Source organism: Kickxella alabastrina, assembly GCF_025024165.1.
Source record: "Kickxella alabastrina strain RSA 675 chromosome Unknown BX661scaffold_8, whole genome shotgun sequence".
Taxonomy (NCBI): domain Eukaryota; kingdom Fungi; phylum Kickxellomycota; class Kickxellomycetes; order Kickxellales; family Kickxellaceae; genus Kickxella; species Kickxella alabastrina.
This window is the reverse complement of record NW_026251479.1, coordinates 340,110-364,935: the sequence shown is the minus strand read 5'-3', so window position 1 is coordinate 364,935 and position 24,826 is coordinate 340,110. Positions and strand designations below refer to the sequence as shown.

Below are 24,826 nucleotides of genomic sequence, written 5' to 3'. Positions count from 1 at the left end.
CCCACACGACAAGTGAAATGTCGATTTTCTCAAAATCGTCATTCGAGTCGAGTCGAGTCGAGGTGCTATTTTGCTGATCTAAAACCCAGCCATTTTACAAAGAGCGTCGGTGTTCAGGATCGTGGCGCACTGCTGGCGCAAATGCAGCAAATTGGCCGAAGTGCTTTCCAAACCAGAAAGTGGGCGCCTGGCGTATTGCAGCGACTCCGAAGGAGCCATGAGAAATACAGGTAATTCGATATTGTCTGTCGTCACTGCCAGACTCAACTGGCAAACAAAAAGCCCGATAGCCCGACGATGGCTATGAGCTGGGCCGCAAACTCATCACTCATCACTCATCACTCACCACTGCGCCTTTAGCAGCTGAAAGTTTGAACTTGAAAACCCACGGCAAACAATAGCCCCACGGGACATTGGGCATTGTTGATTGCACAAGGAAGCAAAGGGGATTGGACGAAAAAGAACGCGGTGGAAGTTTTTCTTCTGCTTTCGCACCTCAAGCCCGCGCCCGTGTTGTTGCGCATCTGTTGGATCGCCACTATTTTGTAAAGGCAAATTTGGGAAATTGAGTTTCTGCATGGACGACTCCGCTTGATGGTGGTTGGCTGGAAATGGCCGTTGGGGAGGAGCGGAGGGAGGAGAGGAAAAGTCATGGTTCCCAAATGGGACGAAGCACAGGGGATTAACATCAACGCTGGTACTCATACACAACAGGCAGCTCGGGGCATTATTCTGTTTTTCCGTTTGGCCGGCCACCACTTTGCTCTTGCTTTTGCTAGCAGGGGCAATTGGGCAAAGTGCAATGTGCCAGGCTTCATGAAGAGGTATCAAAAAGAATGCGCAGAACGCGCATTCATTCTTGCAGAATAACATGCCATTTGCGCCCCCTCCTGTGCATGGCCCATGTGCAGTCAGGGCTGTAGGAGGAAAACAACGATAAATGCCCCGCCGCCCACGTCGTCATATGTTGTCGCCAAAAGGGCAAAGGAAAAAGACAGGAAAGCGATCAAAGCAAGAGTGGGATGAGCAAAACAAAAAAAGCAAAGCAATGCGGTATCCGGAGTAGGGGGAGGGGGTAAAAAAGAACCCAAAGATTAGTGAAATCGATCCACGCTGGTGCACATTCCGCCCCTCCTCCTCTGCGCCAAATATATGCCAAAGCGCTCAGTGACCATATGCGCAATCGGCTGGGACTCCTTACTGCCCTCCTATTTCCATGAAAGTGCCCCCCTCTTTCCCTCGAGCAAGCATTTGGATGTTGCCTGTTGTGAGGACGCGAGGAATCTTATATAAAGGGCATGCTCGAGCCGGCCCCCCTGAACATTCTCGCTTCACTTTACACTTGTCTTCAACTTCAACTTTATCCATTCTTTTTTGTCTAAGGTAAAATGGCATCTTATTCCGCCTATTAGCACATACCGCAACTATATCACATTCGCACATTCGCATATTGGTATCTAACACTACTCTTTTGCCTGTTTTTTATTTTACCTGCCTTGTGCGTCTAGAATTTAACCCCAGGTTTTCACACAACAAATACATCATATCATGTCTGTCATCAAGGTCGGTATTAACGGTTTCGGTCGCATCGGTCGCCTCGTCTTCCGCGCTGCCCTCACCAACCCCAACGTCCAGGTCGTTGCCATCAACGATCCCTTCATGAAGGTCGACTACATGAGCTACATGCTCCGCTTCGACTCGACCCACGGACGCGTCGGCGCCCAGGTCACTGTCGAAGACGGCAAGCTCGTTGTCAATGGCCATGCTGTCGATGTGTATGCTGAGCGCAACCCCGAGCAGATCCCCTGGGGCCAGTCCGGCGCTGTCTACGTTGTCGAGTCCACCGGTGTCTTCACCACCAAGGAGAAGGCCGGCCTCCACTTGAAGGGTGGTGCCAAGCGCGTCATCATCTCGGCGCCCTCCAGCGACGCCCCCATGTACGTGTGCGGTGTCAACCTCGACAAGTACAACCCCGCCCAGGACACCGTTATCTCGAACGCCTCCTGCACCACCAACTGCCTTGCCCCCCTGGCCAAGGTCCTGCACAACGAGTTCGGAATTATTGAGGGTCTGATGACCACCTGCCACGCCGTCACTGCCACCCAGAAGACCGTCGACAGCCCGTCCGAGCGCGACTGGCGTGCTGGCCGCGGTGCTGGCCAGAACATCATCCCCGCCGCCACTGGTGCCGCTAAGGCCGTCGGCAAGGTTATCCCCGAGCTGGCTGGCAAGCTCACCGGCATGTCTCTGCGTGTGCCCGTCCCCGATGTGTCGATCGTCGATCTGACCGTCCGCCTCGAGAAGGGCGCCTCGTACGACGAGATCATCGCCGTCATCAAGAAGCACGCTGACACTGACCTCAAGGGCATTCTCGGCTACACCGACGAGGAGGTCGTCTCGCAGGACTTCTGCGGCGACGCCCACTCCTCGATTGTCGATATCAAGGCCGGTATTGCTCTCAACGACAACTTTGTCAAGCTGCTTTCGTGGTACGATAACGAGTTTGGCTACTCGCAGCGCGTCGTCGATTTGATCGAGTTCGTCGCCAGCAAGGAGTAAATTTTTATTTTCTTTGTCTCCCCAATCTCTACGTAATTTTATTTTCAACCTTTTGAACAATCAGCTGTATTGTGTGTCGAAAAAAAGTTTTGCGCCCCGCAAAAATCTGCGTGCGGACCACAATATGTCCACAATATTGCTTGTTCGCTGCCATTTATTAACACGTGGTCCTTATAATTGAAGGAAAATCGGAACGAAAAAAAAGCAAATGTGTGAAAGTTCGCACGGGCCACCCTTCCTTATCTTCGATTGCCACTCAGCCTGGATTCCTTTCCGCAAGCAATCGCTGCAGCATACCGTTCCGAAACATCCCGCGTTATCAAGAATCGTGTCTGTGTTCGCATTTAAACATTCGCACGCTCATCTTATATCTCCGCGTCATATTGGCATTCCGATTGTCGATAAATTATTTTGTCTCAGCAAGCACAAGCACAAGCACAAGCACAGCCAAAAAATTGAAAACCACCGCATATCTGCACATTTGCACCCCTTTTACAGTCAAAGGACAACTATCTAAGGGATATTCGGACTGCTGCAAGCAGTCATATACTGCTCTTCTGCCATTTGCACAAGATGGAGTCCAAGAGCTGGGTTACATCATGCGACACAAACCCATTTGGATCACTGAGATGATCGACGACGCGGACCAAATTATGTTTCAGCTCACCGCCACGGCGAACCAGCACAATCGATACCACCGAGGCATCAGCGAATCCACACTCATCGGCAGACACGCGCAGAAACACGGTCTCTGCAAATCCGGCCGCCAGCGCACGCTCAATCGACTCTGACCTCCTCGAGGCGGCGCTGGAATTAACCAAGATAACTACTACAACGCAGTCCCCAGACTGTGCCCACTCGTCAACAATGTCTACGTACTCGTCAGGCGTTGCATCCCTCAGCGCGCCCATACCATTTTTTCGGCGGCATGGATGAGCTTACATATGCGTTTGTTCTGGTACTCGGCAATAAATTTGTTGTCGTTTTCGGTGCTGGATAACAAAGCTGTGCCGCCGGCAGGCTGCTCGTCTTGCTTAGTCCATATGGTGCGGTTGCTGGCATCAATAATGTTGTGCTGGGTGGCACTTGTGTATGCAAACTTTGTCGCAATTTAATTATTGACCGCTAATTTGTGCTTCTCTGCTGTGCGGCACGCGCGCATTCCTTTTTCCCTCACCTAATAAAAAGTTAGTCAGCGCCACTTTGCAAATCATTGCCATGAAATGCTGGCTCCAACGTGCTCGTGCAATGTGGCCACAGATATAATTAGTTTGCAGAATATGGGTATCAAAAGGTCATTTCAATAATATTTAAAATATGCCAAAAAAACAAGAGCAAAACTAGGGAGATAAAGAGAGTGAAAAATTAATGGGAAAAATGAATGCAAATGCGCATTAAGATTTCCTCAGGCTGAATGCTTCCAGCCATCCAGCCATCCAGCCAGCCAAAGAAAGTTTAAATTTGCTCGTCATACTGTGCGCACAGTTTGCAGTTAGTGCGCCAAAATTGAGTTGTTCCTGCTGTTGTGGCCCATGCAGCTCACATTCAAAAAAACATCTGCAGCACGCCCATGATAAGATCTGTAATTGATGCTGGTAACTGTGCCCATAGGCGAATCAGCGTTTATCTAAATTACTGGCGTGTTCCCCATCACAAGGCCAGGCGGACGCCTTACAAACGACTGTGTCGAGGAATTGGCCCAGCTCTCGTAGGCATCATCAAAGTGCTCTATGGATTCGGCTAAGTGCCCGTTGGAAGCCTCTGTCTGTGTCATGTACTCAGCCCCAATGTGCTCGTTGCGATGCATTGTGCCCCGGTACTCCAGCTCATGAATGGACCAGTCAACAAGAACCTGTGTTTGCTCATCCGATCGCTGTGTGATAATGTTGTGATTTATCAGGCGCCTCTTGTACAGATCATTGTTGTGCAACTGCTGGTTGACCTTGGGCAGCGCGCGTTTCAGGGAGGCAGCAATGGCTGTGGAACTGCGGTCCCACTCATTGTACTTGGCCAGTATCCCGCTAATCTTGCTGCTGAAATCGGCAAGCTCATCCTCCAAATCTTTGTTGACCTTTGCTGCCCTCGAAATTCGGCGCTCAAATTATGAAATGCGTGTCTGGCTCTGGTTGAGTAAAGAATTGGTGTTGTTTATTTTAGTCTCCAAAGCTTTGCTGGCATTTGCTGCTATCTAAATGCGGCTCTCAATGCTCAAAATGTGCCTTTGACTCTGATTGTGCAAAGAATTCACATCTTGCAATTAAGCGCGCAAATCTGCGTTTTTGTTTTTCACGCGCGTGTTGTCTGCCTCTACCTCGGCCAACTGGGCGTTGATACCAGCAAATGTCCCCGAAATCAGCACAAGCGTCCTCGAGCTGCTTGCAAAGGGTATTGGCAATATCGTTGGCGGCAGCAACCTTGGCCTGGATGGATCTTAGTTTGGCCTCGGGTCTCCTGCACTTGTTCTCAACCATCGTTGCGTGAGCGTAAGAAATTGAGCGCTGCTTGTAGTACAGGTCAACTTTTTTCTGGGATTCCAAATCTGCTTCGTTCAGCTTCTTCATCAAAATGGTGGCGTTGGCATTGGCGACATCCAACTGTGCGCAGATGTTTTTATTTTTGGATCTGAAGTCCTCGGCAGTGGTGGTGGCTGCTGCAATGTCGGCCCTAAGCTTCCTGTTCTGGACACAAAGACCACTGTTATCGGCAGCAACTGCTTTCAACTTTATGCGAAGCGCCTTAATATTGCGGTGCATCTGCTTTAGCTGGTTGTCAGATACAGCACTGGCGGAAGTAGAGCTAGCAGCGACGGCGACGGTAGTAGTGGTGACTGCAGTCACAGACTAATAACGAAATGCATTATGACCGGAAGGCAGCTGGAGAAGCCTTATGTTCTCAAGTCTTGCCTTGGACAAGTTGTCCATTAACACGCTTATTGTTTTGGCAGAACCCTTGCAGTGCTCCTTACATCTGTAGCGTGCGTTGGCGGAATCTATCGTCCTGCGTCGGATATCAGCGTCTTTCTTCGATACAGCGTATCTTTTTGCACAATTCTAAACACAGGTCGCTAATAGTTACCTTTGCTTCTATGCAGGATGAGCAGAGAAAGCAATATGGCTTAAATGTAGGAAGGTTTAGAGAGGAAACACTTGTGCTGGTGGAAGAAAAGGAAGAAGAGTCGTTCATTTTTATACGAGAGTGCAAAATGGATATAATAAATCAAAATGTAATAGAGAGTGAATTTCAAATTGTAAGGTAACCTGTGATAACCAAATTATGTTAGTGCTAATGTTAATACAACGGCGAAAGCGATGGTGATAGTGAGAACTAATTGCGAAAGTGAATATCAAAAGAAAATTTAATAAAAATTGAAAAAAAGAGTTAAAGTAAACAAAGCTGAACGACTGCCGCCATTTTATATTATTTTTATAGGAGCGAAGCCACTAATTTTCTTGAACCAAAAAAATTCTCGCACAAGCGCATGTTTGGCTTGTGTGACCAAAGGATTACGCAAACCATGCGACTTAAGGTATTTCCTACTTGGATCAGCTTATTTTGGCCTACCTTTTTTATTCAGTGATTATCAACACCTGCATGCTTATAATTATACTTTTCTAATACTTACATGTACTCTTTTTGAGCTCAGACCACTTGTCTTTGTAGGTAACCATCTATTGGCGCCCAAATATGAAAATGCCCCATATAACCACTAAATAGTATAAGCCTGTACATTGTCGGGCCTATCCATGAATGCTACACAATTGAATTGGACAAGCAGATGCACTCTTATTTCATCGCCGCATATTCTGTAGAAACGGCTACTTCCGCGTATAAGCATTGCCAAAGAAATAATTCAGGAACCATAAAAATAGTCGGGACATCGTCTTGGATTAATAACCCAAAACTTTTGTTACATCGCAATATGATAATGTGCCTGTGACATCAATTATTAAAATGACACGTGACAATTGCAATTGTGAAATTGCGATTTCTATTTTCACTGTTGATAATTTTATTGGTTGATGGCGATCAACTGATTAACCAGTCTTGGCTGTTTAGCAACACAAACAATAAGTCACACAGTGACCAAAGCAATATGCTTTTCTACTCTTCACCTTTCACAGTGCATAGCACTTATTTATTAAATATACTTTATATCATTATAGTTTATCTACACGTTCATAGCACGTTCCTATATTCCAACAATAATGCTCTAGTTATCAGTTTTATTCAAACGGTTTATGAGAACAGTGTAATGGAATATACAATAGTTAGAAAAAGTATTAATATTAACGGGACATTATTGTGTTGGATCTAATTCTCTATTTTTTCTTACATCTCTCTTTATATTGCTGCGGCTCCAGATTCTGACTAGCTTGCGATATGCCTTTCTGAGCTCTGATTTCTGCCCCCACATGGTCAGTGACCACTTGTGCGTCCCACTTGTGCGCTTCTCCAAGGGCTACTTTATACTTATACACTGTTACCGAGTTGCCTGCAATATTTGCAATGATTTATTTTTTGCAATCTGCGCGAAACAGATACTTGGATATTCATTTACAGAGATAATCAGTGAGCCCAAAGCAAATTAACAACGTCACAAGTGTTTCTTGACTAATCTTGGAGGCAATAAGAAGCATATTAAATGTTTTTCAAGCTAATTTTAATTTGTTTTCATTTTAAATTTCATCTAACAAGTTTCAGTATATACACAAAAATTTATTAGTTTGTATTGTTATGTAAGAGGGGGTGGGGAGCACCACTGTAATAGTATTAAAAGAATGGGTGTGAAATTATAAATATTTTATTACTAGTGTTTCTAAAGTGTTATTATCGCCAGCCTCGCCTTATATATATCTCCTTGTCCTTGTGGCACTCACTGGCAGTCGTGTGCTCCGTTCGCGAGAACTGGTCCTTATGAAAGGAACCCGGGTTTCTGATATGGTATAATTGGCATGTCTGTATTCTTGCGCCCAGCACATCCATTTTGGGTCAGGCAGTATGTCCGGATGTCAGTTGTGGCGCCTAATTTGATCACCTGTAATTTGGTCCATATAAGATCCATCTGTGAGCTGACGAGAATCTGTCTCATGGTTTTCGCCCTCAGCGTCTACCTCCATATCCTCGGGCTGCATAACAGCATTATACGCTCAAAAACGCTGACTCTAGTAATGAGCCGAGCGCAGTGAAAAATAAGAAATTGGCGATGGACTGAATGTGTAGCCTAGAGTTGCATCGGCAAGCATGTCAAAGTGCCCAGCAGCTCAAAAATGATAAAGAAACGTGTAATGAGTATAATCTAGTGGCTGTTATATAGTGCCAAAAATTTGTTTGTTTGATTTTCCCACACTTCCTACCTTTTTAGCTCCCTACCTCTATGCCTTTGTATTGCCTGTTTTTTATTTTTTTTATTTTTTTTATGAGTTGCATCTACAACATCACAAGCTGATCAGACTTGTAATGATTGCTGTGCCGCCATGTATTTAATAATAAATTTAATAAAACCCCGAAAACATTTTACAATGTTTCAAGGCCCATGGGCACTCATCTTTTTTGTTTATTCTTTTTTGTTTGTTCTTTTTTTGTTCTGTTCTTGTTTTTTTTGTTTGTTCTGTTCTTTTTTTTTTGTTCAGGCAATACATTAGCAAGGAGGGCGGGTAGCAGCAAAGGGAAGAGTGGGTAATGAGGAGACGAAATATGAAGATAAGGGCTGGTTGTATGACAAAAGGGGATTTGACGTGGAAAGCCAGTGAGTGTGTGTTCAAACATCCCCTGGCATAAGTTGTGTTTTGAAAGTGAAAATGTGGACTGTAGATTTTCCGAGCGAAGGGCTGGTTATTGAAAAGTCAAGAGGAGGTAAGTGATATCCGCGGTCGCTGGTGGTATATTCCATATAAAAACATGGTGCGTAAAGTGTAATTGGTAAGCAGTGTTATAACAAATTGTGTTGGGGATGAGAAACCAAAGAAATGTCTTGGGAAGTGGACGCTCTATTTATATGAAACCTGGCATTCAAATGGGTGGATGAGAAAGGCAGCTAAAACAGACCTATCATTTAGAAAAAGAGATGGAAAATAAAAAATACAGCGAGTTATTCGTTTTTCACCAGCCTAAAATAATTTTCCCATGTTTTTTTGCACCAAGAGGCGTGTATTTTGGTAATTAAACAAGCCCAAACTGCCAAAAATAGTAGCAAGATATATCTCCATGTGCTTGAAAAATGTAAACATTGCATCATTTTGATTCCAACATTGCATTGTTTATGCCGTGAAATAAAGTGAAAATGATTTTGATATTTGCAAAAATACAAACATGCATTCGGCCATTTTTGCAAGACAAACAATGATATCTTTTTTTGGGAGGGGGGCAGATTTTGTTCCGAAAATTTACATGTATATTTAGAGAACCTGGGTAAGAGGGCCAACTTGAAACATAAACACTTGGTATTTGCTACAAATGATATTAATCAAAGGATGCTATTTATTTCTTCCAAAGATAATAATTATTGGCTGCCCGACAGCCATTCCTTATATGCTCTTCTTGGCATGTAAATAAACTAACAAAACGTATCATCATTGCTCTGATTGCCACATGAGTAATCAATCAATCTCAGTAAGGCAACATGCAAAGCCATGTGCCTTAACTGTGACATATCATTGGAGTCAATTCACACATTGATTTGGATAGCATTGGATGTCAGTGCTTTAAAAGCATGTTCACAAAATGATGAATCATTTCCAGCAATGACATGTACAGGATGCTGCTTCCATTATTGCTAAAATTCCATGTATAAATAAGACATGGTTTCTCGAATATTCAGTTGGTAGTTCTTTAGGCACTCTTGTTCCTTTTTTTACTCATGACCGCAAACATCTTTACTTTATTTACCAGCAACCATCATTTTTATCATTTTCAACATGTAGCTCTTCTCATTCACCACTCTTGCCCTGATTGCCGTTGCTGCCACTGCTGCCGTGTGTGCTGACGCTTATGTCGACACCATTTTTTGGCAGTTTTGAGGTGTTTCATTACCCGAAGCAAGCCTCTCGGTGCACAAAAAAAGTGCAAAACATATTTCAGGCTGGCAGAACACAAAGAAACCCACTGCATTTTTATTTTTCCATCTCTTTTTTTCAACTGGCAGGGCTTTTTTGCTGCCCTTTTTCATCTATTTGCATGTCTCATTTCATATAAAAAGGCGCCCACTTTCCAAAATATTTTTTGGTTCCCTACCTCCCAACAACCACCACTTCCTCTAAAATACTACCACCTTTTTTCTAATACACACATTTTCCTAACATTAGGGTATCACAACTACAGTACACGCGCACACACAGCAGCATCAGCTTTGACTTCGACTTCAACATGGATTATTGGTTCACAATACACAACTTTTGTGGAAGGGGATCAGACACATACAACAGTTCTCGCACAGCATCATCCATTGTACTACATTGGCCCATATATTATATCCGCCGTCTGCCACAGCCACAGCCACAGCCACGCTCATTCGCGGATCACAGAAAAAATAATGTGTGTCTAGTAAACACTTGGTAAGATATCTGCAACTGGTCTCATCAATGTCATGTCTGGGGGTATATACGAGTGTCAAAAAAACACCTAACAAAAACCTGGAGATAAAATAGACCCATGGTTTTTAATAAAAATCGGGCCGGTTCCATTCCGTAAGACCCGTAACTGTGGTATATACGGGGGCCCACAGAACATTTGTTCAATATGAATCCGGCTGGTGACACGCCTAAGACCTGAAATCAGAGGCAGCGGAATAGGAGAAGGGCTGGGTTTACCCATATACCTTCTCCAGATTGCCAGCGTCTGGATGGGCTCCTCACAAAATCACAACGCGGGCATGGCTAGAAAGAGTAGCGCATGTACCAAACCCAAAGACATGACAACCAGTTGCAAATATCTTCGAGCGTCCAACGACATTTTGCACTCGAAGCTCTATGAGCTCTAAACAGCTATCATTTGCGCGGCAATTCTTTTTAGATGGCACTACTTTTAACTGTGCTAATTTTTGTCTTTGCCGTTCATCATGGCAGAAAATAAAACCACTGTACATACCACACCTAAAATTTCCATTGAAAAATACAACTACAAAAATTGTACTGAAAAAGCCAAGAGAATGAATTTTGTAAATATCGCTCGAAAAATTCAGATAATATTAGAATAATAAATTGCATAATTTCAGTTTGCATGCACTTTTGCAGCCACTGATTTAGTCTGTGTTTTAGTTGATCATGTGCAACAGCCATTGAACACGAATACATGTACAACTATTGGGCACTTGTCCATGTTAATCTGTGTTGTGCTTAATTTGCTGTTTAGTTGATAAGAGAGCGTTGGTAAAAATAAATATAAAATAAGAGATGACAGCAAGCATACAAACAATGTGGCTGTATTGACATTCGCTTGGGATTGCGATTGGTATTGGAGACCATTGCAGCAAAAAGCTATCGCAGCAAAAAATGCTTCAGCTTTTTGTTAAGAAAAAACAGGATATATTGGAGTGTACAGCTAATGATACATTCAATTAGGAGCTATTCATTAGGATTGAGATGGGCATACAACCCATTTATACAGCCTGCTCTGCAAAATCGAATCTAGTGCAGCTCAAAAATAGCAACGTTAATGTAATGCTGCGCAGCCTGAAGACATGGAAGTTGATGTTGAGGTTGAGAATCGTAAAACAAGTTTCGATCTGCATGCCGATTGATAGGACACTAATTGGATCATGCAGGCGTAAATTAGGGAGGCATTACATTGATGCCCAAACATGCTTCCCATTTTGCAATGCACACGCATGAGCGTACACGCACGAAAACCACAACATTGACTTGCCAAGATACCGGTCTGCTCGCAGAAAATCCAGTTCTTGCCAACGGAGCGCACAATTGACAATGTGCACAACAAAGGCGACAAGGCACATATATAGGACAAGGCGGGCGCTAGTAACATTTTATAAAAGTTAGTAATAAAACTTCATAAAATCGCCCCTACTTTTCCAACACTATACAACTAGTGCTTTTCACACCCCCTCTTACATAGCATTATTACAAAAGAAATCAAAAGTATAATTAAAGTCGGGTTTGGCACACGCATATATATGTGTGTGTGCCATCCTCGACCCTGCCCTGTCTTACACACTAGCCGTTATAATCACTAATGCCGAGTACTGACTTTTCTGCAAGCAGCTCAAATATTGAGTGTTTTGGTGTTGCAATCTTTGTGTATGCGTGCATGTTATAAAAGGGCGATCATATTTGGATAATATTATTGAATCCCTGGTCTAATACTCTATAATCTTCTTTGCCTATCAGTCGGCATGCAAAAGAAAAACAGTCACTTGAATCTCAATCTCAACATTCACATCCATGTTATTTGGCTGTGTAACATTGTGTGTAAAGTCTAAAAAGGTTGTTTCAATAAAAGCCAAGTTGGGCAGAACAAAATAAAACAGAATAAATAAAACCAATTAAGTAAAGAATACATATTAGAAATAAATAAATAAATGGCTGTAAATATATCCATTCATTCTAAGCCAAGAGGAGGGAGTAGATGCGAGTGTCATAAAACTATTTTTCTAACAAGAGCCGAGAGTGTGTAATGCACAAATTATGCGAATGCTTATTAAAATGTTTGCCCCAATAGCTCCTGAACTGTAACACCCATTTAAAACAAGTGTATGTATTTATCTCCAGTGCTCTTGTGGTTTTCATGTTTCTCCCAGGTCTTCCCAGGTGCTGGACCACCGCGAGGTGCTGTAATTAGTGCCACTCTGATTTATTTAAATGTTATATATGTTGTCGTACTCTATAAAAATGTGGGGCTAAATTAATATATTTAAGTATCAAAAGTTACTTTAGGAACTGAAAAGGGGGCAGTGCTGTGTGGGCAGTGCTGTAAACATAATGGTGCTCCTTGGTGTCAGCCAGCAACAACAGAAATATGTATAGCGGCCATGAGGGCAATCTTGATTATTGAAAAAGGAAGATAGTGGCTTGAAATGTGTGTTGGGCACCACATATGTATCCATTTTTATTTTAGGCACTGTAGGTCGGCAAATTGCACAGGCTGTTGAGGTTTCTTTTTTCCAGACTTTGAATTAAACTGAGTATATTGTTAGAAACTAGTTTTACAGCGTTGTAGTTGACTTTCCCTGTAATACCCAATTCCTAACTGGTCTATTAGCCATTAAGGTCCCTTCATGGATACATTAAATTGCCTTTGTTGCATGTGCGTTTTGCTAGTTTTAAAGCTTCATGACATGAAATACCCTATTGTCGTCTGATTAGTGGGCCTTTGTGGACAAGGTAGCCGCTATCATTGGTTTTGTTGCATGTTCCAGAGCATTTCACTTATTGACCCCATTCAGGCTTAATAACGGTCATCCAAATTATTATTTGCGTGCTTTGAAACAAAACATTGTTTAATGTCTTATCCAACGCTTATCTTGCTGTTTGTGCGGCCTTGGCTTGTTTTTACCTTGTATTTTTAAACAAAACTTGAACACACCTGGCGCACTAGTCTCGCTTTTGCTGCTCAGAACACCCCCATGTCACTGAGCAAAGTTCATTGCTGCTGAAATGTGCTATATGTTTTATTTACTTTTACTACATATTTGTCTGCCTCCTTGTCCTTTTGGCAATGCTTCTCAGCCCTCCTCTTGCTGGGTTTGCACTTGTTTTTATTTTTGGCTGGTCAGTTTCCAGATTCTATACTTTTGCGGTACATGCGGCCTCATACTTTCCAATTTTAAAGTAGTGTTGTGCTAGCAAAAAGCGCATTGTTGCTGGTCAATTAATAATAATTTTAATACTAAAGTAATAAATAAATGAAAAATGCGGAAGAGAAAAGAAAAAGGTTTTTTTGCTCATGCGCTGATTGATCGCTGCTTTATTCGTGGGTTTTACGCAACGAGCCAGCTGCTCCAGTGCTTAAATAATTAGCTTGTTTATTTTAACTAGCCACTGTGGGTGTTTTGTTTGTATGTAGCCAGTGTTTTAGACTTTGAGGTTTTTAGACTGCTAATGTACTTTTAGGCCATTTTACAGCGTATACACGCTGAATAGTGCCACTGAGTGACAATAAAACGCCTGCACCGTTGCAGCTTGTCTTTAATGGGCAAATAAAGTACACAAAAAAAAGGGTTTTGACTCTTTGTCCCTACCACAAAAAATATTTTTTTGTTTAATACTCTCACCGGCTTATTTTTCAGTCACAAAATACTTTAACCCTAATAAAGTACACACGGCTGTTTTTCTGTTTTTTACCAACAGCTTCCATACTATGTTTGGACAGTAAAATTAACCTTTAAAAAAGCGTAAAGATATAGAAAAAAGTTGAATAAGTGAAAAAAATTTATGACAACTAAAGAAACAAAAACACCTGCAAAAAACAAGTTTAAAAATAGGGCAGTGCCTTTTCTTCAAACAGCGGCCATTTTGACAAAAGTGCATACTTATTTATTGTCGCTTATTAACTATTCTGTCAAATTTGTTGCCAAAAAAGAAGGACCAAAAAAGCAGATAAACACGACAAACGCGACATACAAATACAAGCAAGCAGTTGCTTGAAACCGTTATTCTCTCTTTTTTCCTCACCTATTTTTAAGTCATTGAAATCAAAAATCAAAAAATGCTTTTTGCCACCTCTTATTTTGCGTGCTCTGCTGACACTCACATTTCTTGTATCCAACGGAAACTGCACCAACGCCATGCACTGAGCTGCCGTCCTACGGCAACATAAACTTTGCCTGGGTGGATTTGATTGAGCCAGGTTTTCTGGTAGTTGGGTTTGTGGTGCTGTCTTTTTACTTACCTTTATTGTTTGGCCAGGGCTCCCAAGGCTATTCCAACTACCACCATACCTGGTGGTATTTTTGCTGTTGTTAAACCCAGTGCTCTTGGTGTAGCCACTGCACACAATGAAATCGATTCTGCTGCCACATCCGCCTTGCAGCTTGTGGTCAGACAACATGTTTATTTGGCACCACTTGTTTATTCTAAGCTGCATGCTCTCTGGCTGCTGTTTCCATTTGTTGTAAAAGCTGCTTTTCAGTGCCACTTGTTCTTTCTGAGGAGTGCACTTGCTGGCCACTGCTTGTTGCCCTGCACTTTGGGACAATGATGTTTGCTAGCCAGCAGCATTATTAAATGCCTGCCAATGTTACTTGATGCTGCTGGCCAACGCAGGCATACAGTGCTTATTGTTTTGATTCAATGTGAAATTCCACCTGAGGCAGATCATATATTCAAACTGTCCAATGAGCCGCCCGTGGAGCTTCCTGTGGAGTTGCTTACAGAGCCACCTGCCGAGCTGCCTACTGAGAGACCTACTTGACTGCCAACTGAGTTGCTGTTTGCATTTAGCAAATAGCCCAGTTTTACTGCACCACTAATTTTTGGATGACAGCTTGTTGTATCCAATTTGCTGATCAGTGGTGGGAATTTGGTCATTGCTACCACACTTGTTAGCAACCCTTGGCATGGGTTTGCTAACTTTATTTGAGGTTGTCATGCAATCACTATGCATGCAAATGCCTCAGATATTGTCCAGGGAGAGATAAATGCCACAGTTGGCTTCTGAACTCGATGCTGCTACAACCAAGGTTTGTTGCTGTATATTGTTTGCTATAAATGATGCTATGCATGTTTTCAGCCTGCTTTCATACCCCTGTTTATTGTTTAATACATCTTCTCTTTAATATATTTAGAGGCATTGGCTGCCTCATCATACATACCAATGCTTAATTATGTCTGCTTCACTCGTTCACTGTAACTGAAGTGGCTGGTAAGGTGCTCTATCAGAAGAAGGCTTTCCTATCTTGTCTCCAAACCTAACACCAGTGACAGACTCCATAGCCTGTTGGGAGCAACCACCATTAAGTAGTCTTGCACGTGTTTGATGCATGAGTCAGTGCCAATGAAACATTTGGGATTAAGGGTATTTTCCACTTTAGACAGGGGTGTTTAATTAGACAGTTAATCTTGTGATGGCACACAACTTGCAGACATGTGTAGTTTCGAAAATTGGTTAGAGCATACTTGTTCAGTTGTTTATTGTAGCTTAACTTTTTTGTGACAATATATTCTTTATAAAATTTGATACTTGATTAAAATTGTTTAAAAATAAGAATAATTGCCATTGTATTATGCTGAAGTTGTATTAAACAAAAAGAAAAATGGGTGAATGCAAAAAATGGAAAAATACATGTTACAAAAGGGTATAAATCAAAAAAGATATTTATTTTTTCTAGGGAAAAGAATCCCTGGCTGCCCGACAGTCCTTTTATATCTTCTTTTTGGCATATAAATAAACTATAATAAAAACTTGTCATCATTTATTAATTGTCACATGCATAATCAATTAATCTCAGTAAGGCAATATGCAAAGCCATGTGCCTAAACTGTGACATACATCTACCTTAAAAAGTAAAAAACCTGCTTGTTATAATTATTTGCGAGCATACACGTTTGAGAAAGCTTAAATTATTAAGAAAAATATGGCTGTACGCAAAGCGTTTGAATAGGTATGCTCCCAGTGGCGGTGAGAATCTGATGTGCCAATGAATTGGGTTGATGTGCACGCATGCTTGGCTAGATAGTTTGCTTTTCTATTACCTGGGACACAGCTATGGCCTATTACCCAAAATAGTAGCGTGCCTGCTCTGCAGTACTAACAACATGGGCACACATAAGTGGATAGGTGCACTATTTCAGACTTGGTGTTTCTGTGTTGTACGTATTTTATGTCCAAGAGCTCCTGTACCAGCCTTATCTCTGCGTGCAAACTAATAAAAATGTGTCATTATTGTCCCAGGAGGACACTATGGCAACCATTGTATTAAGCGTCAAAAGCTCTGCAGTAATCAACAGGAGTGATTTTGGTGGCTCTTCCCTATATAACAGCCTATGGTTGTTCTTTATTACTCGTGGCTAAGGATACAATGCTTGCAAAAAATATTGGCAGCTACTCAAAAATATTTATTTACGAGCCGCTCAAGTACACTGATGTCTAACGCATGGCACGTATATTTGTGCTTTTCTGACCAAAACACATCTTGCAGCTTTTGCTACCTAATCGCTAGTGCCTTTGCCCTGCCTGTGATAAAGTTGGGGCATGTCAATTGGCTATTATAGTAATATTTGTCTATAATTTTATGCGCTGTAGCATGTGTTTGTAATCTAGCCGCCTACTACAATGCGCTTGCAATTTGCCATTTACTCCAGTATTTTCCTAAAGTGCATCAAATTGACCAGTATCAAATGCTTTTCTGTCAGCCATTCTGGTTTTCGCGTCCAAACTTATGGCAATGCACTGGACCTATTCTGCTATGCAATATAGATTTTATATAATGCTGTCACAATGATTGGGCTCAACTGGGTCGGCGAGGTATGTCAACGGGTGTCTAAAATTCTTGACAGATACCTTTTTCTAATCCTTTATCTGGCAGTGTGGCAAAACGTCAAGGTGCTATAAACGTCTATGTGGCTGAATGATTGGGGTATTGTACCCACTGCATGGCGATGGGGAATTCTGGCAATATGAAGGTGTTGGAACATGCCTCATGCCCGTCTTATTTGAAAGTGCCCCGATTAAGATGTTGGAAAGTATATATTTATAACCATATAATTCTTAATAAACAGCAAGCAAAAAAGCAAAAAATATAGCGAACCCCCGAATGCTTGCATAGATGTATATTAGCTTTTCTGTCTTAAATACAAATCATATGGTGTTGACTAGTGCGAGCAAGTGTTTTAGACAAAACTCCCTACATATGCACCGTCCTTATAAGTTTTTAACACCGTCTCTGCGCTGCGCCTAACACACTGCCGCGGCAAACTTTAAGATACGTACAGTCAAAATAGAAAGATAGGGTGAGTCTGTGTGTGGATGTGTGCTTTGGTAACCGCTCTATGCGCCGTTGTGCGTCCGTCTGATGACATGCGCTGCTGTATAATATAAAAATAAAAATATTTATTTGAACAAGAAAGAATAATGGTGAAACAAAAAAGTAGATTAGCTTGCGAATGCAAGTGCAAGTGCAAGCGCAAGCGCAAATACTTTTCATTCACAGACTTTTATTGTCTGGGTGTGGGCAGTTAAAACAATCCGAGTTTATTTTCCCGCCCTCACAACAGCCATTATAACGATTGAATTTTATTATATTATTTTCACAGCTACACTGCTTGAATGACGAATTTAAGTGTGAATCCTTTGTTTACGATAGGTTGTATGGATAGAGTTGATTTAAAAGAGCTATGAGGCTCTATTAGGATAATAATAATTTAATTATCTGCGATTAATCAAATCAACCAGCTGATCCGCTAAATAACAATGTATGCTTGTATAGGCCTGAGTTTTATAAAGCTCCATGAAAGCGGTACTTTTTATCCACGTTATTGCATTTTTATATTAACTATTAACTATTTACTATAATGTATTATAACTTTTTTGCAACTAATACTGTGTGTATGTGTGGTACCCATACATCCCTTTTTAATTTACATTTCTGGTATTTGTGATGAAGACCATGTTTCCAGTTGTTACGTTATAAATATATATGTTAAATAAAAATGAACTAAAAGAAAGCTAAGGAATAAACAGCCTCTACTGTTTATATTCATTAGTATTTATGTGTGCGTATGAATTCCCGCATATCCAATAGGGAATTAACTAGCGATTGATTCATTAATCAATCGCTGGAGACAAGCCGCAATTCCTTGTATCACACTCAGGCTGCACTGAGACTGGGTCTAATGGCGGCACCCACACTCGACATGCTACTTTGGCACCCAGATCAACAGATATTTGGTAGCGCCAGACGGCAAAGGCAAATGCACTACCAAAAAAGATTGCATGTTTGAACAGCAAACTACCAAGAGGACCGCGCGCAGGAGTACAGCACTCACCAGTTGGAGAAAATAAAAGTGTTTTGAGGTTAAGGAGCAGGAGATTATGATTTGATTGGAAAGTTGGCTGACTAACCATTTAGGAATGGACCAATAGATAGATGTCTTGGTCAAAAGCAGTCTGTGAAAGAAGCATATTTGTAATTTTTTATAGATATGCTGGACACATCCATGAAGTCGCCACTGACAGCCCTGTGCATGCCCTTACACTAAAGCAGCACTTGCAATATGTGACCATGGCCGACGCACTGGTGTGCAATAAGCCCAGCTGTGGCCACATTGCCCCCACATGCATGCTGAGGGTTATCCTACTGATGGAAGCTCCAACGTCAGCGCCAGCTGCTCGAACCACAAATCCAACGACAAAAGTATGCGCCTTGCCCTGGATTAACCTCAATATATGCGCGCAGCTTGGCGCACCAAATAACCAGTCGCTTGGTACTTTGACAATGCGGCACTGCGTGAGGAGAGCTGATTGTCAGCTACAATGTGGCAATAGTAGCGGTTGAGCTTTAAAAGATACGGATGCATGTCATTCGGCAGCCATGCGAGGGTCTATTTGGCTTGAACCTTAACCCAAACAAAAAACCTGTGCTGGTAGGTGCAGCCAGCCTAAGCGCAAAAGACTGCGTATATGCGCTTTAAAATTTTGGAATATAGGAACGTTCTATGAACGTGTAGATAAACTATAATGATATAAAGTATATTTAATAAATAAGTGCTATGCACTGTGAAAGATAAAGAAAATAATAAGTCACACAGTGACCAAGCATATGCTTTCTAGTGTTGCTAAACAGCCAAGACCGGTTAATCATTTGATCACCATCAACCAATAAAAATACAATACAGTTTTGCAAATCAATAGAAAACTATGTTTACCAATCAGCCAGGCATCCAATCACGACTTTGTGCCCAAATGATTGCCAGGACAGCACCGAATTTCCCACCAATCGAACAGAAACACAAAAAACCCTGTTCATCGTGCTCTTTTTTGGGATCATGAAAAATTGTGGCGTCGACAAAAATAAAAATTAAAACAAACAAAACACTATATGACATGATATGACATAAAAGGCGGCTGGCAGTCAGCGCAGCATTTCTCTTTCTCTTTCTCCTCTTTTTCATTGAATCTTCACATTCACTACGAAGCTATATAAAAGAAAGAGAAGTTTGCATGTATTTGCGCCGTTTAAAATTCATTTGTTTGCTCTAACTGTAAACCAATTCATACTCGAAATTACTGTTTCTATTCGAAAATAATAGTTATTCAGTTATTTTGTCATCTCTTTCTTTCTTTGACTTTTTTCTTGTCAGCATTTACTTGTCGTTAAAATGACTATCGAGTTTACAAACACAATGCGCAACCTGCGCACCACTCTGCGCTCTGTCACCAGACACACGCCTGCCCGCAGCACTAGTCCACGCAAGCTGATGCGCCGCCTGCGCACTTCCCGAGCCAAGGCTGAGCAGTTTGACTCGCCCAGCCCTGAGTCTGCACACACCAGGGTTGCATTCATCCAGGAAGACGCCAGGTCCTCACACTCCAAAGTTGAAATTGATTCCTACCATGGTGAGCTCACAGCTGCGCAGGATGCAGCCGAGTACACCCATGCTGCAATTTATCTTGTACAGGCTGAGCCTAAACCGAGCAGACTGAGGATATTTTTTGCGCGCCGAGTTGGCCGATGCTAGGGAGAAGCTGAGGGTCAGATAATTGGATGTTCAGCGCCTGGAGCTCCGGCTTAAGCAAAAGACCAGTGAGGCAGCAGAAATCAGCTGCAAACTAAACATAACCAACCACATGCTTGCAGAATTAGCTTTAAAGAATGAGCGTTTGAGACCAAGGTGGAAGCGGCAGAAACGTGGCACATGGAAGTTCATGATCTTGGCGAGTCTCGCCTTCTAGCAAGGTCGCTTGCTTACAGCAAAAAAATACTCACCGACAGCAATAACGCGCTTACTAATATCAACAAGGAGCTTTACAAACAACTAATAATCGAGGAAAGAAAGGTTAAGGTTCTGCGTTTTGATTTGGTCAATCTTGACCGTGAGTTGAAGAATACCGACTGTAAGCTGGAAGTCACTGAGCAGAAACTCAACGAATCCGACCAGAAGCGTGAAGCCGCCGAGAATCACGCGCAGGCTATTGAGTTGCAGACGGTGGAGCTGATGGATCTTGCACAGCAGGATTTTGATGAGCTCTACGACAAACTGGAGCATATCAAGTATGTTGTAAATTCGACATATCTGGTGGAAGTTGCTCGTTAGTTCCTTGGCCAGCCTACTGGAAATCTCGATACTATTAACGAGAGCGATGCCGATGGCCGGTACTTTTACGACAATCACTATGTCCAGCCAATAGACATGATTGAGCTGATGTCCAGTACTTTGACGACGGTTCTGCGTTCATTTGGACAGCGCGATTGATGCTATCTACACAGTTGATTCTGATTCTGATAACCAGCAGCAGAAGCTGTCTGTACCAGGCGTTATTTGCTTGCGCAAGCGCATGCGCACCATTTAACTGGCGTGAGACGCTGTTTGGTTTGCCACGGACATACCACTGTAACTACTGTATATTATTTGACAACCACACCCTACTCCCATTTATCTTTTTTAAACGGCTCTAGCTTTCAGCCTCCCTAGTTGAATCGCATCCTGCATTTTTCTTTTACTTTGTTTTCTTTTTCTCCCTTTTCCCTTTTTGTATTAACGACAAACAATTATCAATTACACACGACCGTGCATAATTTGTAAACTGTCATAATGTTTTTTAGTCTCAGCAACCACAAGTACAACCAAAAAATTGAAAACCGCTGCATACTGCACATTTGCGCCCCTTTTACAGTCAAAGGACAACTATCTAAGGGATATTCGGACTGCTGCAAGCAGTCATATACTGTTTTTCTGTTACTTGCGCAAGATGGAGTCCAAGAGCCGGGTTACATCATGCGACACAAACCCATTTGGATCACTGAGATGATCGACGACGCGGACCAAATTATGTTTCAGCTCACCGCCACGGTAAACCAGCACAATCGGTACCACCGAGGCATCAACAAATCCGCATTCCTTGGCAGACACGCGCAGAAACACGCCTCTGCAAATCCGGCCGCCAGCGCACGCACAAACGACTCGAACCTCCTCGAGGCTGCGCTGGCATTAACTAAGACAACTACAACGCAGTCCCCAGACTGTGCCCGCTCGTCAACAATGTCTACGTACTCGTCAGGCGTTGCATCCCTCAGCGCGCCCATGCCATTTTTCTCGGCGACATGGGCGAGCTCACATATGCGTTTGTTTCGGTACTCGGCAATAAATTTATCGTCATCGTCCTCGCTGTTGGATAGCAGGTCTGTGTCGCTGGCAGGCTGCTCGTCTTGCTTAGTCCATATGGTGCGGTGCTGGCATCAACAATGTTGCGCTGGGCAGCGCTCGTGTACGCAGACTTTGCCGCTGCCATTTTTATTTCATGCTGCTGCCACTGATCAAGCTGTTTATGCCGGTAGTCAGCAATAACGCCCTTGACGCCGGTCTGAGGCCCGTCATGAACCACAGACGGTGCAATGCAGCTGCTGTGTCGCTGGTATTTTCTATAGGCAAAGGTGCATCGTCATTTTCACGTGCTCGGGCGCGCTCAAACACATCCTCGTCGTTGGGCATGCTGCTACACTGCTGCAAGAACTGCTGTTCGATACTTGCCATTGTAATTAATGTAAATGTAAATATAAATGAGAGTGTGATTGTGATTATGAATTTGAGTTTTAATTTGAGCGTAAGGCGTTCGATGGTTGACTTCCTATGGCAATGCATAAATGTATAAAATTGGCCGCACCCGCATTTCGAGTAAAGATTAGTGGATGCACCAGGATACGTTGTGGGATTTATAACAATGACAAAAAACAATACAACAACTTTAGGGTTTGCATTTTATTTATTTTATATCTCGATAAATGCATTTATTTTCTCTCATTCGAAAAAAGCGAGTACGATAAAAAAAGACTCGTGATAAGTAAGCAACTAGAATTTGATGCGTTGATAAAAAACGTTTACACATTGCTTAGAAAAAATAGATCCATAGATCCGCTTGTTCGTTTGATAAAGCCTGTCCTATATTAAACAACTGAGGGATATAATTGCCATTATATATAGATAAATCAATCCGTGCGCTGCCTGCGGGGGTGAGTAGCCGCAGCAGTGTTTCCTATTTGGTTTTGCACCGGTTGCTTGCTGCTGAGTTTCTGCCAAATGATTGCACTGAATTTCCTACCTCTTCCATAAGATGCCAATGTGTGGTGCCCAACACACATTCCAAGCCATTATCTTTCTTTTCAAGCATCAAATTGCCATCATGGCCGCTATACACATTTATGTTATTGCTGGCTAACATCAAGGAACACCATGCTGTTTACAGCGTTGCCCACACAGCGGTGCCCCCTTTTTTCAGTTCCAAAAGTAATTTTTAAGACGAATATATTAATTTAAACCCACATTTTTATAGAGCACAAGTGCATAAACACAATCTCGAAGGCTATTCCGCAGACTGAAGATTTGCTACAGTAAAATTATTGTTATATTTGGCAACATCATACACAGAAAGGAAGCAATAATATAATAGTACCACCTGATCCCTTTTCGGAAATGGTAAAACCAATTATGCAAGAGCACACATTTGAGCAAGATAAACGTGCTAATTGCTCACATTTCCGCCATCGAGAAAGCTCACAGCGGCGCGACAATGTATTTTCACCCTCACAAAAATACTGCAACGAGAATAAAGTGCGTGGCTGAGCGTGGGTGTGGCACTGTTTCATACCTTTGTGAAATGAGGCAATTCTTACTCCGCCCAAATTTCCCCTTGTCCTGCTAGGCCCAGACGCAAATATTGTTATAATTTGTGCACATAATGTCGATTGGGGGCATGCGATCGCAAATGACCCCGTGTTATTAAAAAAAGCATTTATTTTTTGTTTATTCCATTCACTCCATCTTTACTTTTCACTTTTGAATACATCATAGAATTTACACTTATCAAGAATGTCCGATTTCAAAACCGCAACCAACCTCACTAAGGACTCCAAGGAGCATGGAACCGCTGACTACGCCACCACATTCAAGGTCAAGACTGGACTTGCTCAGATGCTCAAGGGTGGTGTGATTATGGACGTTGTCAACGCCGAGCAGGCGCGCATCGCCGAAGAGGCCGGTGCCTGTGCTGTCATGGCCCTCGAGCGCGTGCCCGCCGATATCCGCAAGGACGGCGGTGTCGCACGCATGTCTGACCCGCAGATGATCCGCGAGATTATCGAGGCTGTCACTATCCCGGTCATGGCCAAGGTGCGCATCGGCCACTTTGTGAGGCCCAGATCATTGAGGCTATCGGCGTCGACTACATCGACGAGAGTGAGGTCTTGACCCTTGCCGACGAGACCTACCACATCGACAAGCACGACTACAAGATTCCCTTTGTCTGCGGTGCGCGCAACCTGGGCGAGGCCCTGCGTCGTATCTCGGAGGGTGCCGCGATGATCCGCACAAAGGGTGAGGCCGGAACCGGTGATGTTATCCAGGCTGTCAAGCACATGCGCACAATGAACGACCAGATCCGCCATGCCACTTCATTGGACAAGATGGAGCTGTATAACTACGCCAAGGAGCTCGGCGTCTCGATTGATCTATTGCGCGAGGTCGCTCGTCTTGGCCGTCTGCCCGTCGTCAACTTTGCTGCCGGCGGTGTTGCCACTCCTGCTGATGCCGCGTTAATGATGCAGCTTGGATGTGACGGTGTATTTGTTGGATCGGGTATTTTCAAGAGCGGAGACCCGGCCAAGCGCGCTCGCGCCATTGTCAAGGCTGTTACTCATTTCAGGGACGCCAAGCTGCTGGCTGAGGTCTCTGAGAACCTGGGCGAGGCCATGGTCGGCATCAACTGCAGCTCGCTGGCTGAGAGCGAGCGGCTGGAAAAGCGCGGTCACTAATTTGCAATTAGCAGCAGTCTTATTTGGTTTTATCAAATCAGTCAGACATATTGATCATCCATCTCGCTTCCAAATGTATTGGCTGATGCTGCCAATTGCAAGCAAATGCAGATCGAATGTTGCACATTATTGCGTCAATAGTTTTGTTATCATTATCATACAAAGCAATAATGTTTGGATTTTGCAATACTAATGTGTTTACCGCGATGTGCGCTGGGAACCCATTAAAATCGAACTATTATAAACGTTCACTCATTTGCGTTCTTAAACCAGTATAAAGATGGATATGAGTTATTTTATTTTGAGAAAGTAAAAGGAATTATTATTATTTTTGAAATGGCGAACTACAAAATAACA

The 24,826-nt window shown here is 42.8% G+C and overlaps 7 protein-coding genes across 7 annotated transcripts; 5 read left to right on the top strand and 2 right to left on the bottom strand.

The window, feature by feature from the left end:
- The first annotated feature begins 1,251 nt into the window (after window positions 1–1,251).
- BX661DRAFT_180947 (glyceraldehyde-3-phosphate dehydrogenase) lies at window positions 1,252–2,645 on the top strand. Its single transcript, XM_051535574.1, has 2 exons — window positions 1,252–1,383; window positions 1,509–2,645. The coding sequence occupies exon 2, from the start codon at window positions 1,549–1,551 to the stop codon at window positions 2,557–2,559; it is 1,011 nt and encodes a 336-aa protein (XP_051392462.1). The 5' UTR covers window positions 1,252–1,383; window positions 1,509–1,548; the 3' UTR covers window positions 2,560–2,645.
- Window positions 2,646–3,087: 442 nt separating this feature from the next.
- BX661DRAFT_180945 (uncharacterized protein) lies at window positions 3,088–3,900 on the bottom strand (the record flags this gene model as incomplete). Its single annotated transcript, XM_051535573.1, has 1 exon — window positions 3,088–3,900. A coding segment is annotated over exon 1 (348 nt), but the record flags the coding sequence as incomplete, so codon positions are not given.
- A 9,228-nt stretch (window positions 3,901–13,128) lies between these two features.
- On the top strand, window positions 13,129–13,398 carry BX661DRAFT_180918 (uncharacterized protein; the record flags this gene model as incomplete). The annotated part of the gene is made up of 1 exon (XM_051535572.1): window positions 13,129–13,398. A coding segment is annotated over one exon (208 nt), but the record flags the coding sequence as incomplete, so codon positions are not given.
- A 3,546-nt stretch (window positions 13,399–16,944) lies between these two features.
- Window positions 16,945–18,882, top strand: BX661DRAFT_197723 (uncharacterized protein; the record flags this gene model as incomplete). The annotated part of the gene is made up of 4 exons (XM_051538163.1): window positions 16,945–16,971; window positions 18,329–18,393; window positions 18,682–18,742; window positions 18,793–18,882. The coding sequence occupies 4 exons, from the start codon at window positions 16,945–16,947 to the stop codon at window positions 18,880–18,882; spliced, it is 243 nt and encodes an 80-aa protein (XP_051392459.1).
- A 941-nt stretch (window positions 18,883–19,823) lies between these two features.
- On the top strand, window positions 19,824–21,015 carry BX661DRAFT_197722 (uncharacterized protein; the record flags this gene model as incomplete). The annotated part of the gene is made up of 6 exons (XM_051538162.1): window positions 19,824–20,092; window positions 20,184–20,196; window positions 20,227–20,248; window positions 20,398–20,723; window positions 20,760–20,869; window positions 20,910–21,015. 6 exons carry the CDS (start codon window positions 19,824–19,826, stop codon window positions 21,013–21,015), a joined length of 846 nt encoding a protein of 281 aa, XP_051392458.1.
- Window positions 21,016–21,102: 87 nt separating this feature from the next.
- Window positions 21,103–22,292, bottom strand: BX661DRAFT_223944 (uncharacterized protein). Its single transcript, XM_051538896.1, has 4 exons — window positions 22,135–22,292; window positions 21,907–22,084; window positions 21,624–21,874; window positions 21,103–21,591 (listed from the first exon to the last, which is right to left on the bottom strand). Exons 1-4 carry the CDS (start codon window positions 22,194–22,196, stop codon window positions 21,402–21,404), a joined length of 681 nt encoding a protein of 226 aa, XP_051392457.1. The 5' UTR covers window positions 22,197–22,292; the 3' UTR covers window positions 21,103–21,401.
- A 1,132-nt stretch (window positions 22,293–23,424) lies between these two features.
- Window positions 23,425–24,751, top strand: BX661DRAFT_180911 (pyridoxine biosynthesis protein-like protein). Its single transcript, XM_051535571.1, has 2 exons — window positions 23,425–23,828; window positions 23,852–24,751. The coding sequence occupies exons 1-2, from the start codon at window positions 23,529–23,531 to the stop codon at window positions 24,467–24,469; spliced, it is 918 nt and encodes a 305-aa protein (XP_051392456.1). The 5' UTR covers window positions 23,425–23,528; the 3' UTR covers window positions 24,470–24,751.
- The last annotated feature ends 75 nt before the right edge of the window (window positions 24,752–24,826 follow it).

What these genes read in the sequence shown, in the direction of transcription:
- BX661DRAFT_180947 (XM_051535574.1), top strand. Translation starts at nt 1,549, where the DNA reads ATGTCTGTCATCAAGGTCGGTATTAACGGTTTCGGTCGCATCGGTCGC.
- BX661DRAFT_223944 (XM_051538896.1), bottom strand. Translation starts at nt 22,196, where the DNA reads ATGGCAAGTATCGAACAGCAGTTCTTGCAGCAGTGTAGCAGCATGCCC. An exon ending in ATGCCCAACGACGAGGATGT is followed by an intron (nt 22,085 to 22,134) that starts GTTTGAGCGCGC and finishes CTTTGCCTATAG; the next exon opens with AAAATACCAGCGACACAGCA. An exon ending in GCCTCGAGGAGGTTCGAGTC is followed by an intron (nt 21,592 to 21,623) that starts GTTTGTGCGTGC and finishes CCGGATTTGCAG; the next exon opens with AGGCGTGTTTCTGCGCGTGT.
- BX661DRAFT_180911 (XM_051535571.1), top strand. Translation starts at nt 23,529, where the DNA reads ATGTCCGATTTCAAAACCGCAACCAACCTCACTAAGGACTCCAAGGAG.